Source organism: Elgaria multicarinata, chromosome 11, assembly GCF_023053635.1.
Source record: "Elgaria multicarinata webbii isolate HBS135686 ecotype San Diego chromosome 11, rElgMul1.1.pri, whole genome shotgun sequence".
NCBI classification, from domain to species: domain Eukaryota; kingdom Metazoa; phylum Chordata; class Lepidosauria; order Squamata; family Anguidae; genus Elgaria; species Elgaria multicarinata.
In genome coordinates, this window is record NC_086181.1 from 31,195,949 (window position 1) to 31,209,443 (window position 13,495).

General features: G+C 42.9%; 1 protein-coding gene across 1 annotated transcript; it reads left to right on the plus strand.

Moving 5' to 3' along the window:
* Positions 1-457: 457 nt before the first annotated feature.
* On the plus strand, positions 458-13,232 carry LOC134406817 (beta-2-glycoprotein 1-like). Its single transcript, XM_063138411.1, has 8 exons — positions 458-941; positions 6,207-6,362; positions 8,046-8,231; positions 8,744-8,855; positions 9,509-9,585; positions 10,030-10,209; positions 10,372-10,569; positions 11,163-13,232. The coding sequence occupies exons 1-8, from the start codon at positions 866-868 to the stop codon at positions 11,225-11,227; spliced, it is 1,050 nt and encodes a 349-aa protein (XP_062994481.1). The 5' UTR covers positions 458-865; the 3' UTR covers positions 11,228-13,232.
* The last annotated feature ends 263 nt before the right edge of the window (positions 13,233-13,495 follow it).

Here is a 13,495-nt window from a genome sequence, read left to right on the forward strand (position 1 = left end):
CTTTTGACTTCACACTGCCCGCGCAGAGAACCCAGGCGTCCTGGTCCCCATCCCTACCCGCTTCCTATTAGATAGGTTTCTCCCTTCCCAAAGCAACCTCGTTCCTGATGAAGAGGAAGAAAAATCAACAGTGATTGGGGAAAGCAGCGTGGGGAGTGGGAGAGAAACGGAAATATTTAGAGGGTCTCTTGAATGGGACGCTGACAGGTATCTTTAGGGAGAGTCAAAACAGGGAGCCAGAATGGAAAAGCAGAGAAATCCAGAGTGGGCAAGGTGAGGGTGTTCGTGGGTTACTGTAGAGTTGTTTTCTAGGCAGTCCCCACTGGGAGGAATGGGGTTAGAACAAGGATGGGGCGAGGGTGTTGTAAAGAGATTAATGGAGGGCCAGGACTCCTGGGTTCATCGTCATATCCTGGCCCACTGATGGTAGCTTGTTCTCTTATTTGCAAGTTCCAAGTTCTCTGTGACAATTCTTGTGGAAGGCAACCTGCCCTTTGGCAAGGTCCTGTCCAGGCCTTGTTAATGAATGACTTTTGGACACACAGGATGAGAGGGATTTCCAAAGGGTGGTCAAAGCCCAGTTATAAGGCTGCCCCAGCCCACGAGACAGAATCTAGGAGTCTCAGCTGCCAGCCCTCCAGATTTTCCCTATCAATCCCAATTTCTTTCCCAAGGAACCCAGGAACCTTGGGTCTTCACTCACACACACACAGTCGCCGCTCACACTTCCTCCACAGAATACAGGAGTGCTGACCCTGCTCCCCAACTTTCTGTGAATCAACTTCTCCCCCAGAGAACCCAGGAGTCCTGCCCAGACAAGTCTGGGTATAACCAAGGAACTCAAGTTGTGTGCACTCCGAACGTCATGGCCAGGTTTTCCTCGCTACTGCTGCTGGTGGTTCTTCCTTTTCTGTTCACAGAAGACTCTGGAGAAGTAAAAGGTGAGTCTCTCAATACCCGCCCGCCCCTTTTCAGTCTTTCCACCTGACTTTTCACACACACACCCTTCCCCATATTTCTTGTTTTTAATTATTTGCCTCTTCACAAGCTGCTATATCAGAAACACTGCAAATTGCCTCATATGCACCATTTATCCATCTAGTCCTGACTGTCAGCAGCTCTCTGGGGTCAGAAGGAGCTGTTTTTCCCTTGCCCATCATTGGTGCCCAATCTTTTTAACTGGGGAATGCCAAGGATTGAACCTGGGGCCTTCTGCAGGCTGAGCATGTGCTCTGCTACCAATCTATGGTCCGTTGCCACATATTGTGGGTACATTGTGTGTTTACTACCATCCATTCCCAGTTCAAGCTACCATCCATAACAATCCACGCTGCCAGCTATTAGGGACGGCTCTTATGCACAAACAATCCAAGCTTAGGGCAGCAATATTTTTAGTTATCTTCCATGAAATAGTGTATCCCAGCATCCGCTATGAAGTTGTGCACACTCCTGGAGCACTGGTTTCTGGTGGTGTTGCCTAGTGATTTGGGGGCAGCCCCATCTGCTGCATTCTCTCAAACAGGACACAGCAGATAATAATAGGCTAAAAAAAACCACCCCCACCATAAGATGAATAAATTGGAAGGGGGATTTATTATTTGTTCATTTATACCACCTTTGTGTACTTTACCTAATATGGTTTGTATGAAAGACTCAAGGTGCCAGGACTGTTTTTTTCTGAACTCTTCCTGCATTTGGACTGAATCACAGAATAAAAACAGCCCCGAATATAAGGCAGCACAGGTTTATGGGGTTATGTATCCTGAAAAGTCTATTGGTTTTCAACACACCCTTTAGGATGTCACATTTCTCAGATCTGTTCTATGTCCAAGCTTCTGTCCATGGACACACACTTTTTAAATGTTTCTACCTAATATGCCCACCCCACAACATAGATACATCGATCTAACCTTAACACTCAGGATATATAACCACAAACCCTTACTTCACAGCCACCAAGTCACTATTCAACCCATTTCACAGACAGAAAATTGAGGCTGAGCCCAAGACTACCCAGAGAGACCCTAGAGTTGGGATAAGCTGTGATATATATCAGTCATCTCACCCAGTCCCAAACTCTAGCCACTAGGTAAGATTGCCAGACAGTGCTTCTCCTTTCCATTGTTTTCCTAACTTCCACCTGCATGCCTTGTAATGATTCCCCGCACATTCTTTCTCTCCATCCATTCAGAGGTAAAATATCTAAAATGGCGGGGGGGTATCAATGCTTAAGCCTAATTTATCTCTGCCTATCGTGCTATATATGAAATCAATGCATTCAACCACCTTGATGCAGATTCATGGTGCTTTCCCAAATCATCCTTTTTAATAGCACCATATAGGCACAGTTGTTACTGCTGAAGGTTAATTGGTTTGAGAAAGATCCAGATAGCTTTTTTTAAGGTAGCACTTCTATTTCAGGGATTTCACATTTTCCCTGTGATCAAATTATACACACACACACACACACACACACACACACCACCACCACCACCACCACCACCACACACACACACACTGGGAAAATAGGATCCCCTGTTCCTCCCCCAATAGCCAGCTAGCATGTCTGGAATTAAGTGTGCTATGTGAAATAATGTGATTGTGGAATGAATATAGCACTATTGTAATTTATTTGTGGGTTTTTACAAAGCAAGCAATGCAACTGAGGCTCATTTTGCAGACCATCAAGGCAGGTGTTTTGATTGCTATATATCTAGTTTAATGTTTGCGCAAATAAAGCATCTTTTTATGGACTGCATGACTCACAGACAGAGGAATAAGAGATGCTTAATGATTGTCAAGTTTTAATTATTTGTGTGGTTATTTGATATTATGTCTTTCATTTTATTTTGTGTGTTTATTATATTTATTCCCAAAGCAGCTTACCATTAAAATCCATACAAAGGCGCAATATAATTAGGGCCATTGCCTTTGAATGTATTACTACCCACTTGAAGCTTTTGAGTCATGCAGACTAAAACACTGAAATAAACAATAAATAAACAAATGTATATGTGGGAACAAACAGGTAGGCACAACTTCTTGCAGATCTAGCTGAAAGTAGAATACCAAGAATATTTTCTCCTCCTGGTGTTCATTGGAAGTACCACAACCCTTCCTTTCTCATTCAAGTTTAGAATGGAATAAAAGGATTGTTTGCTAAAGAGAAAACTTCCCACAAGGCTCCTTTAAAAAAACAGACCCTTTTTTCTTAAACCCACGGCTTTCCGTACAGAAAATAATTAAGGTGCAATAAATATTGAGCTCTCTTAAAATGGGTGTTACTTCTCATTAACAACCAACCAACCAACTACTGTTGTCATACTCACAATTAAGATTGTAGGCATAATGCATTAGCGCAGGGGTGGTGAACCTCAAGCCTAGGAGCGAAAATGGCCCTCCTGGGATTCCAATCTGGCCCCCAAAGAAGCACGCCCCCAGAGCTCAGTGGTAGAAGCAAATGATTTGCATGCCGAAGGTCTCAGGTTCAAGCAGAGCAGGAAAAACTCCTGCCTGAAATCCAGAAGAGCCGCTGCCAGCCAATGTTGACAATACTAGGCTAGAAAGAGGAAGTATTGTGGGACAGAAGTGGGGGTTGGGGGACTTGACAGTAAGGAAAAGCGATTTTCACCCTGTCTGATGACACTCTCAGTATAAGATACCTTCCTATGTCCGCTACATCACACTGGCCATTGATTGGTTGGCTCCTATTTGGATATGTCCTGAAAGTACAAAGTTGTAATCTTGTGTATGTGGCGTTAGGTGATTGGACACCAGCTGGTTAAAAAAACTTTGGCAAAGACTACAGAGGCCTTTGTAAAACAATGACAGAGAGCTCTGGGTTCTCTGGAAAGGACAGGAAAAACTGGGAGACACACTCTTAAAGCTTGGGTACAAATGGAGTACAAGCATTAATCAGCACCCCCAAACCATACCTTAAAATGAGGAATGCCAAATTTCCTTATATTAAAAAAATTAAATGAAACAATACATGGAGATGGGAGTTGTCTCAAAAAGAGCTGGGAACATCGGAAATTCCCCCATCCACCCTGCCCAATAGGGCTATGTTAATCCCATGTAAGAAGGATGTTCAGTATTAACTTAAACAAATTGAAACCTGTGAAAAAATGCAGTGAGTATCGGGCTATTAAAAAAAACAACTAGGTAGAGTGAAGTTTGAAGAGAAAGTGAGGTATAAAGCATTGAATTAAACTATTGCATGTTTCAATTTGTATGTAAATTAATAATAAAGTGAGGGCTGCCACCTAATCATTATTTTTCAAGATATATGTTTTGTATATGTGTTTTATTAGATGTAGTGTTAGGGTGACCAACCATATGAAAAGGAGGACAGGGCTCCTGTATCTTTAACAGTTGTATTGAAAAGGGAATTTCAGCAGGTGTCATTTGTATATATGGAGAACCTGGTGAAATTCCTTTTTCATCACAACAGTTAAAGCTGCAGGTGCCCTGCCCTCTTTTAAATCTGGTCACTCTAGCATAGCTCCTGCACTTTAACTGTTGTGATGAAGAGGGAATTTCACAAGGTTCTCCATATATACAAATGACACCTGCTGAAATAACTTTTTCTATGCAAGATACAGGAGCCCTGTCCTCCTTTTCATATGGTCACCCTATGTAGTGTATCATATTATTAGTAAAGTGTGTGATGTTTTGTAATGTTTGCTTTTTTCTTTGCTCTATTAACAATAATAAAATTGTTAAAACCCATATATATATATATATATATATATATATATATATATATAAAGAATTTCTATAATATTGTGCCAGTACTTTGTAGGTGTAACCCCATGCATGCTTAGTCATTAAAAAAACCCACCTCCTATAACTCCCAGCATTCCCTAGCCAGCTTGAAAAAATATGTAGATTTTTTTTTCTGTCTAAAGTTGCATAGGATTTGATGAATGATTCCCCTGCCCCCAGCTGTCCAATCTGCAATGACCTGGTTCGCACATGACAGCAATTCCTGGTTGTTTAACCCAGAAATTACTGATATCTAGCAGGAGTGAGGGAACGAGTGCCACCCTTGCGCTCGTTGTTTCTGCTTTCACTTAACAATAATAACCCAGGAACACCCCTTTTCTGGGTTGTTATCACAATGTCAGAACTGGAAAGTCTGGGTTGATTAGGGGTTAAACAACCCAGAATTAATCCAACAGCAAACCACAGGCTTTCCTGAGTTGTTAATTGAAAGTGGAACCAATGTGCGTGTGGTAGGCAGCACACTCACTAGCTGCTATTTGGCCCATGGGTTGACATTATGTGCAAAATGGGCCATTGTTTTGCTAGTATGCCATTTTTCCCCATTTCTGCATATTTCCACTACTGCTACCTGACTTACCAATGTGTGCCCAGCCCTTTCTGATAGTGATAGTTGAAGGGGCAGAGAAAACCCTAGTGCATTCCATACCTTCAGGGGCTTCCCTCATCCTGTGGGATGGGAGGTGGTAGAGAGGACCATAGCTCAGTGACAGAAAGTCCCAGGTTCAATCCTTGACATCTTCAGGTAGAGCTGGAAAAGCTCTACCTAAACCAGTAACTCCATTTTTGTTTGCTGCATTCCAGCTCAGGTTCAACAGATACATTCAAATAATAGTTCACGTCCTGTTACAATTTGGGGGAAATAAAGGCTTGATTTGGTTTTCGGTTCAGACTGAGGTTCAGTTTGACATCTTTCTTGTGTAGGCAGACCTAAATGAACAGGCCCACATGGCAGGAATCAGAGTCATTGTAAGGGTAATGAGGCGCAGCTTAAAAATTAGGTTCAGCTGAGGGACATTTGAGAAGCCCGCTAGGAGGAAATGAGCCAAGACACTGATATTCTCTCAATCACTACTGGAAAGAGAGAGACGGAAGACCAGGCCTACTGTGAGGCAGACCTCTCAAGCAGCAGATTTTGGAATAACATTAAAGAACAGCCCATTGTCAGTTAGTTGAGTGTGTGTGTATATATTTAGATTTATGCAATTTAGATTTTCTCTCAAAACATTTTTGGCCATCTTGCCAAGGAGGGGGAAAGGATTCCTGCTTTGCCTACATTTCCCCACCACAACAGCAGACTTACGGTAACTCTTAAATACTGTGGTAATGTATACAGCAGCATCAACCCCACTTCCAGATCTCATTCATCCTCATGTCCCCTTTTTTTTTTAGAGTCCACTCATACTTTCTTCTTTCTCCAGCCAGGAGTGTGACTGATTCCAAATGTCCACATCGGAGGAAGAACATTGCAGTGCTGACAGGACACACGTGTCAGAAGAGCTGCAAACGCCAAGGCTGCTCTAAAAACAGGATGTGCATATGTGATGGGAAATGTGGACTGAGCTGCATTCCTCAAGGTGAGTATAACAAATACTGACTGTAGGCTTCCCTCAACATAACCACCTACTCCCCATTGAGACACCATACACACATTCACTGAGAATCCAGGTGTTTATATTCCTCCTATATTTTCCCACCTAACTTTGCCCTAATTAAATAGCTATCTTCTAGCGAATCCAGGCTAATGGGTTGCCAAGAATCCATCTTTTATCCTAGTCCAGGGACCCTAAGAATTCTGACTCCCAGATCCCACACTTCATCCATATAGTCTTCATCCCCTATTCCATAAGAACATAGGATTTGTAATTTCCAGGTTTTTCTCTCCCCTTTCTATCCTCCAGTGACTTCCACTCACAGGTAAGCCAGTTTACCTGGTCACAGCCTCTTGCCTTTTCCTGCTCTAATCTTCATTTGTTTCCTGGCTCCCAGAACTCCAAACACTTTCTGATCCACATTCACTTCCCAGATAACCCATAAGACCTGGGGTGCTTCCAGATGGAGGGCTCCTAGCACAAACACTCTAAAGGCACTGGGCAGCAATTCTGTCAGTTCTAAATTAACAGATTTCTTCTGATAAGAAAAAATAGGGACAGAGTGGCAGGAAAACACGAGAGCTACAAATTAGTTGTAAGCTCTCATTCCCTACTCACAGTTGTTTTACAGATTCTTTAGACAACGTTATGACCCTCCAGTTTAACTTCTGTTTGTAAACATGTTTGTTTTTTTAGAGCAGGGGTATTATCCCGGATGGTGGGGGAGAAAGAGCAATTTCCTCTTGTGTATTTACAGTATTCTGCTGTATCACAGAGCCACCTAGAGGTTATGTAGTGGAAAAGCAGGAAACTGAAAGTAGATGTAGCCGATTAACAGCCTTGTGTAGAAAAAGCCATGGAATGAGGCAGTGTGATTGCACAATAAAAGATATATATGGAAGACCCACTGGTTTCTATTCCTCCTAGTACTGTTCTAACTCCTAGCCTTCCCATTATTCCTTTTCCAGAGAAACTCTGGCCTCAAGATTCCTTTTATTCCTGCTTTGTCCCCATTTCAGAAAATCCAGGATCCTTCATTGTCCCTTCCCGTTGTTTTAATCCAACAGCCCCACAAGAGCAAGATTCCTTGGTTTCATCCCTTGTTTCATACCGTAGACTAGGCATGTAGAACCTCAGGCCCGGGGGCCAAATTCTGCCCTCCAGTGTACTCCAGAAGGGCCATGCTCCCTGGCCCGGGCCCCATCTCCTTCTCCCACCCATCAATTGTTTGGTTGTTTCCCAGCTTTTGAACAATTTCCCCCATTCGAAAAGACTGAAATGTCTCTCCTAAGGCTTCCTTACACACAGTAAGGGCCTTAAGCTCAAATATGCTAGAGGGGTTAGGTGGTGATGGTTGTAGTTTGGCTGGCTCCACCCCTTGCCTTCAACCCCACCCACCACTGGAATGTGGCCCCCAAGAGCTTCTCCAAAATCAACCCTTGGACTAAAAGAGGTCCTGCATTTGTGCACTAGACACCCTCTTCCCTCAGAAAGAATCCGGTTCCCAGTTCCTCTTCCAATATGCAGCCTACTAGATACCATGAATCAGGACCTCAACTCTGCCTCCCAACCCCTTATGCTGCAACCTCCCATCTCCTTGCCCTCCATGCCCACAAAATCAAGGAATCTTGTTATCCACCACTATTTTTCTTCCTGTGTTCATTCAAGGCTTGAGTTGTCCATGGCCAGTGATGATTGACAATGCTGAGACACACCTGGCCCAGGAATCCTACATGTTTGGGGACTTCATGGAGGTGATGTGCATGCCTGGATTTAGAATGGCTGATGGTCAGGAAGTGGCAATGAGTCGCTGCCAAGGAGATAGGAAGTGGAGCTTCACGGCACCCTGTGAAGGTAATCAACTATTTCCTCCCAGGACTATCAACAATTACCCAGAGCAGCGGTTCTCAACCTGTGGGTCGGGACCCCTTTGGGGGTCGAATGACCCTTTCACAGGGGTCGCCTAAGACCATCGGAAAACACATATTTCCGATGGTCTTAGGAAACTGTATTGACTGAACTATGTCATGTATCATCTTTTGTATTATTAAAGCTATTGTTATGTATTATTTTCATTAGCAAACCATCCCATGACAATGGATCGTGTAGAGAAGAACGAAAATAATTTTATGGTTGGGGTCACCACAACATGAGGAACTGTATTAAAGGGTCACGGCATTAGGAAGGTTGAGAACCACTGACCCTGAGGGACCCATCTCATAATCACCTCTTGCCTAAAACCTTCAATCAGTCTAAAACAATCACTGACACCCAACCTCTCCACCAAATGACCAATGAACACCCAACATTTGATCCACTGGACTTAACAAATACTTGCTGTATATTTTGTTTCCCCCCTCCCCCAGGTGTTCTTAATACCTCAACCCTCTGCAAACCTCCACCAGGGATTGAAAATGGGTTCCATGATGATGGGCCCTACAACACAGGGAGGGAAGTGCGTTATTGGTGTGACTACGGGTGAGTCAATTACTGCATCCTCAGTTCCTTCACTGGAGGCTACTCCGAAGTCCTGATCAACATGCACACATGCCCTAATATCCCATATCGGGACTCAGGTGGTGTGACAAATCCAGCACTCCCTGCTCCTTTTTACAATATGTCCCTGACCAAAAATATGCCCCGGCCTACCCAGACATGACCAGGCATCTGTAGGTACAAATAGACAGTATCCAATGCAACACTATCACTGTGCAAGCGTATGCAACCTCTAGCATAACAACCTGTTTGCACGACAGTTTTTGTTGGGAAACCCATAGTGCCAACTAGTGCCAGCTAATGCAATTCGCATTGTCCTAGAGGTTGCTTACACTAGCACAAGATAATGTATATTAGCAGTCCTGCCACACAGACACTGCCCAATATCTTCATTACCATGTCTACAGGGATTTCCTCTTCCCTTTACCCACCCCCATGACTCATCCCTTTACAAGGTACATGCAGGAATCCCTGGAGGGGACATGATCAGGTCATCTCAGGCTACTGATTGGTCCCTTTGAATTCCCAAACTTTCTATGGGAGTTTCAGTCCTCCTGGAATGCCATAGGTGGAAAGTGTGAGATATTAACGAGCCTTCCCTCCCATAACATTGTCTTTCCCCCCCTACCTCATAGATATCATCTAGAGGGGGCTGACTCCCTCTTATGCCAAGAAAATGAGGAATGGTCACACGCAGCCCCAACCTGCCACCGTAAGTAGTCATGGGGAGGGGGAAACAGAGCTTCCTTCTAGCCCTTGACTGGAGTCAGGTAGAAGTGTTCTGTTCCCTTATAATTCAAGTACATAGATTGTACCAGACATAATTAAGGGATGACCAGGAACTTCATTAATGGGTAAATTATGAGCAAAGGCCAAATGCCTGCCCACATGTCTCTTTTAGTCCATCCATCTGTGCATCAATGGAGTGACATATCCATCCATTCTTCCTTCTATCCATTAATCCATCCGTGCCTGCCCAGCCAATAATGGATCCCTCACCCTTCTACATACCATTCCATCTACCTACATGCACATTTCATCCATCCATTCAACCCATCCATTCACCATTAATCTGTCCATCCACAGATCCTTTCCATCTGTCCTCATGCTCATCGATTCACCTGCTCATCTAGAATTTCCCTTTTTCTCTCCCTAGCTGTTAACTGCTCCCAGCCCCCGCAAATTGCTCAGGCAATCCTGGTTGCTGTGCACCAGTCTGTATACCCAGTGGGAACGGTCATCTATTACTTGTGCAAAAAGGACTTCTACTTAGATGGCTCCAACAGAGTCGTCTGCCTGGAGAATGGAAGCTGGTCCGAACTACCCTACTGCAGAGGTACCTTCCTTTTAATGCCCCCCCAGCCTTTTTGCATACTAATATTTTACCAACCTAACCATTCAATCCCACACCCACACTCCCTTTCTCTTTGCCATTCCACATGGTAAAGAAGAACCAACAGGTCCATATGTCCCATTTAACAGGCCTTGTTTCTTCCAGCCCGTTGTCCTATCCCTGCCAAGAGGAGTCGGATGATCTACCAAGGGCGCAGGCTCTGGGTGTATGAAATCCCAGATCAACTGGTCCATCATGGAGAAACTGTCACATTTTTCTGCCGAGGTCAGAACGGGACATGTCATTTTAAGGCTGAGAGTCAATGTTTCGATGGTGTGTTGAAGATGCCCGATTGCTATGAAGGTGAGACCAAAAAGCCATCAACAGCAAGACAATACTGAGGTTTAATTTGGTGTGGTCGAGGGAGGACATTATCTGGAACTTTATTATGAATACAATGGTTTTCATGGTCTTGGAAGGACATGTCTCCTCCAGCCCTCTCTCCCAGGATATGTCCCAGAACATTAAAATCACAACTGGTGCAGTACACACCTCATCCCGGTTAGTGTTCCCAATTTAGGGCTCTGCTTCCAAATTTTCTCAGGGAGACGTCCAGTATGTCGTTAGAATGAAACTGAAACTCATAAGATACAGAAGCTCCCATTCTTATAACAGCAAGTGTGCAATCGGTACATAAAGAGGAAGAAAAGTACACTTGTGCAAATAATTGCAGTTTTAGAACTGTTGGTTTATGATCAAAGAATATGAGATGGAAAATGCATAAAATCTTAGGCTTCCTCTGTTAGGTATTGTATTAGCTTCACAGAGGACTTGCACCATCTCCTGTCCAAGGGATTGGGAGTAGCTTGTGCATATAGGATTGGAAGGTTCCATTTTATTATATTCCCACTCACTTTTCAAACAACTTTGCTGATCATTCCTCTTTCTACTTACAGAGCCTACCAATGTGCAATACATTATGTTCTCACAAAGAATTGTGTCTGAAATACCAGCTTGTTGAGCACCCTACAAACCATCCATTCTCCAATAAGATGCCTCCTTTTCCTGGCTCAACCATCATCTTGGAGGTGCAGAAAAGACAGATGGAAAAAGAAAGGATCAATACAAGCAAACAGAAACCAACTACATTTAAAACAGAAAGCAGTCCTGGGAATTTGGATACTATGAACACCCTGATAGCTAACAGCTAGATATTTTAATTTTATTTATTTTCTACATCTGTTGCTCCCTGGATGAGTACAAGAGATCCTTTTCAGGCCATCTAAACCCATCATTCAATTTCCCCTTTGCCTTTTGTTTGTTTTACATATGGCTGGATTGGCAAGTCAACTCTAAAATGGTGATTCCACTGGAGGGCTTTTTAAAATATGAAGGCAGCTTCATTCAAAGTCCACAACATGTAATAACACTTACTGGTTATATAGTGCATGTCAAGTATCTAGTGTACTTCACATACATTAACTGCAGTAATCTTGACAGTAGCCCAAGAAGGACAGATCTGTATTATTACTTATCCAGTGTAGACAGTGGAAGTACTGAGCTAACTTACCTGTTAAATGTTCATAGTGGATGTGTGGTGGAAGCAAGTAACTTTCAACCATGAACTTAGACTTCATACTTTTAGGAATTGTGCTACACCAGCTCTCTTTACACATATGCAATATTTCTCCTGGACAAAAGGGATTGTACCTGAGAAAATGAAAAGCAAAAAAAGAAAGAGTTTAAGGTTCCATTCCTATGCATTCTTATTTAGGAATAAACCAAACTGAACTCAATGAGTATTACTTCTTAGCAATCATGCATAGGATTGACTTGTACTGCAGGCAAATAATTGAACATGACCTCAGTTCGGTGATGCTACAGAAAACAAGCTGGAGCCAACATTATTGTCCCAGTCTCCGAGTCCTTATGGTGATAGTATGTGTATATATTACTAAGAGAATGGAAGCTTTATGAAAATAAGGCAGTGGAGAAATTAGCCTGAGATGAGAACCAGTTTAAAGCAAATACTCCTGCACACTCATGTGCATTGATTTGTATATAATAAACTGCAGTTGTTATACTAAAGTGTGTTCTTCTGCTTGCTATATAACTAAGAGAAGGAAAACTAGGCCCCTGAGGGACACTGGCAATGATATTATTTCTTTGTTCATTATATTTATATGCCTTTTCTCCAGTGAGATCAAGGGGATGTGCATGATTTATTTTCTCCCCGCATTCCCATATTTTATCCCCAGAACAACCCTCCGAGAAGTAGGCTGAGAGGTAGTGATTCATCAAAGATTTTATGATTACCACTCTTTCTGTCAGGGCTCCTTTGCTTGTAACAACCACATGACAGGAAGTGATTTACCAGGTAAAGTTTTCCCACAAATGAAAATAGGAGCATGCTTGTTAACCTCCTTATTCTCATGCTAAATAGCACTTTGTGAGTCCCCTCCACTATTACACATCTGTTAAATGCTCTTTGGTGCCTGCTATACACACATTCCTTTACTGTGCAATAAAAACAAAGAGGCTGGGCACTCCTTTTGGTTAAAGAACTACTCAGAAGGCATAATTATCTTACAATCTGTTGCCAATGTACCTCAGCATCTGCCGCTGGGAAATAGCAGGCAGACTGTGCACTGCATGATGCCTTCCCCAACCTGGCACCCCCTGATGTGTTGCACTACAATTGCCATCATCCCCAGCCAGCTCTTAGTGTTTAAGGGACTTCCTGTCTCACTATAAACCTGCCCAGTTATTAAGATCTGCAGGAGAGGCCTTCTTGAAGACACATTTATTAGGCACATGTGAAAGGGCCTTCTCTTCCCAAACTGTGGAATGCACCCCCCTCAGGAACCACGATTGGCCTACACTCTCTTGGCTTTTAGAAAGGGTGTGAAGGCACAACTTTTTAATTCAGTCTTTTAAGAGATGTAGCCATTTCTACGTTTTACTGTTTTTAATGTTCTTGTTATTTTTAATTGTGTTCAGGTTTTATTACTTAAATTCTGCTGTACATGACCTTGATGGCTCTTTAGCCATCAAAGTGATATATAAATGTCAATCACAACTAAAAAAATACAATATGTGCAGGTATTTACATACTGGAGAAAAGATACATTCATTTAACCCTAACAATTCACATTGTCAAAGTTTCATGAAGGCATTGGCCCGCTTCTTCCCTGGAAAATATAAGGGCAGTGATTTACCATGGATATGGACCAGAAAGTAGTGATTGTCCCTGGTAAATAGGGACAGTTTGTGTGCATGGCTTCCTCCA

Excerpts from the sequence above, each read along its gene's own strand:
- LOC134406817 (XM_063138411.1), top strand. The coding sequence starts at position 866 with ATGGCCAGGTTTTCCTCGCTACTGCTGCTGGTGGTTCTTCCTTTTCTG. Across the intron at positions 8,232-8,743 it reads CTTCACGGCACCCTGTGAAG|GTGTTCTTAATACCTCAACC; the intron begins GTAATCAACTAT and ends CCCCTCCCCCAG. Across the intron at positions 8,856-9,508 it reads CGTTATTGGTGTGACTACGG|ATATCATCTAGAGGGGGCTG; the intron begins GTGAGTCAATTA and ends CCTACCTCATAG.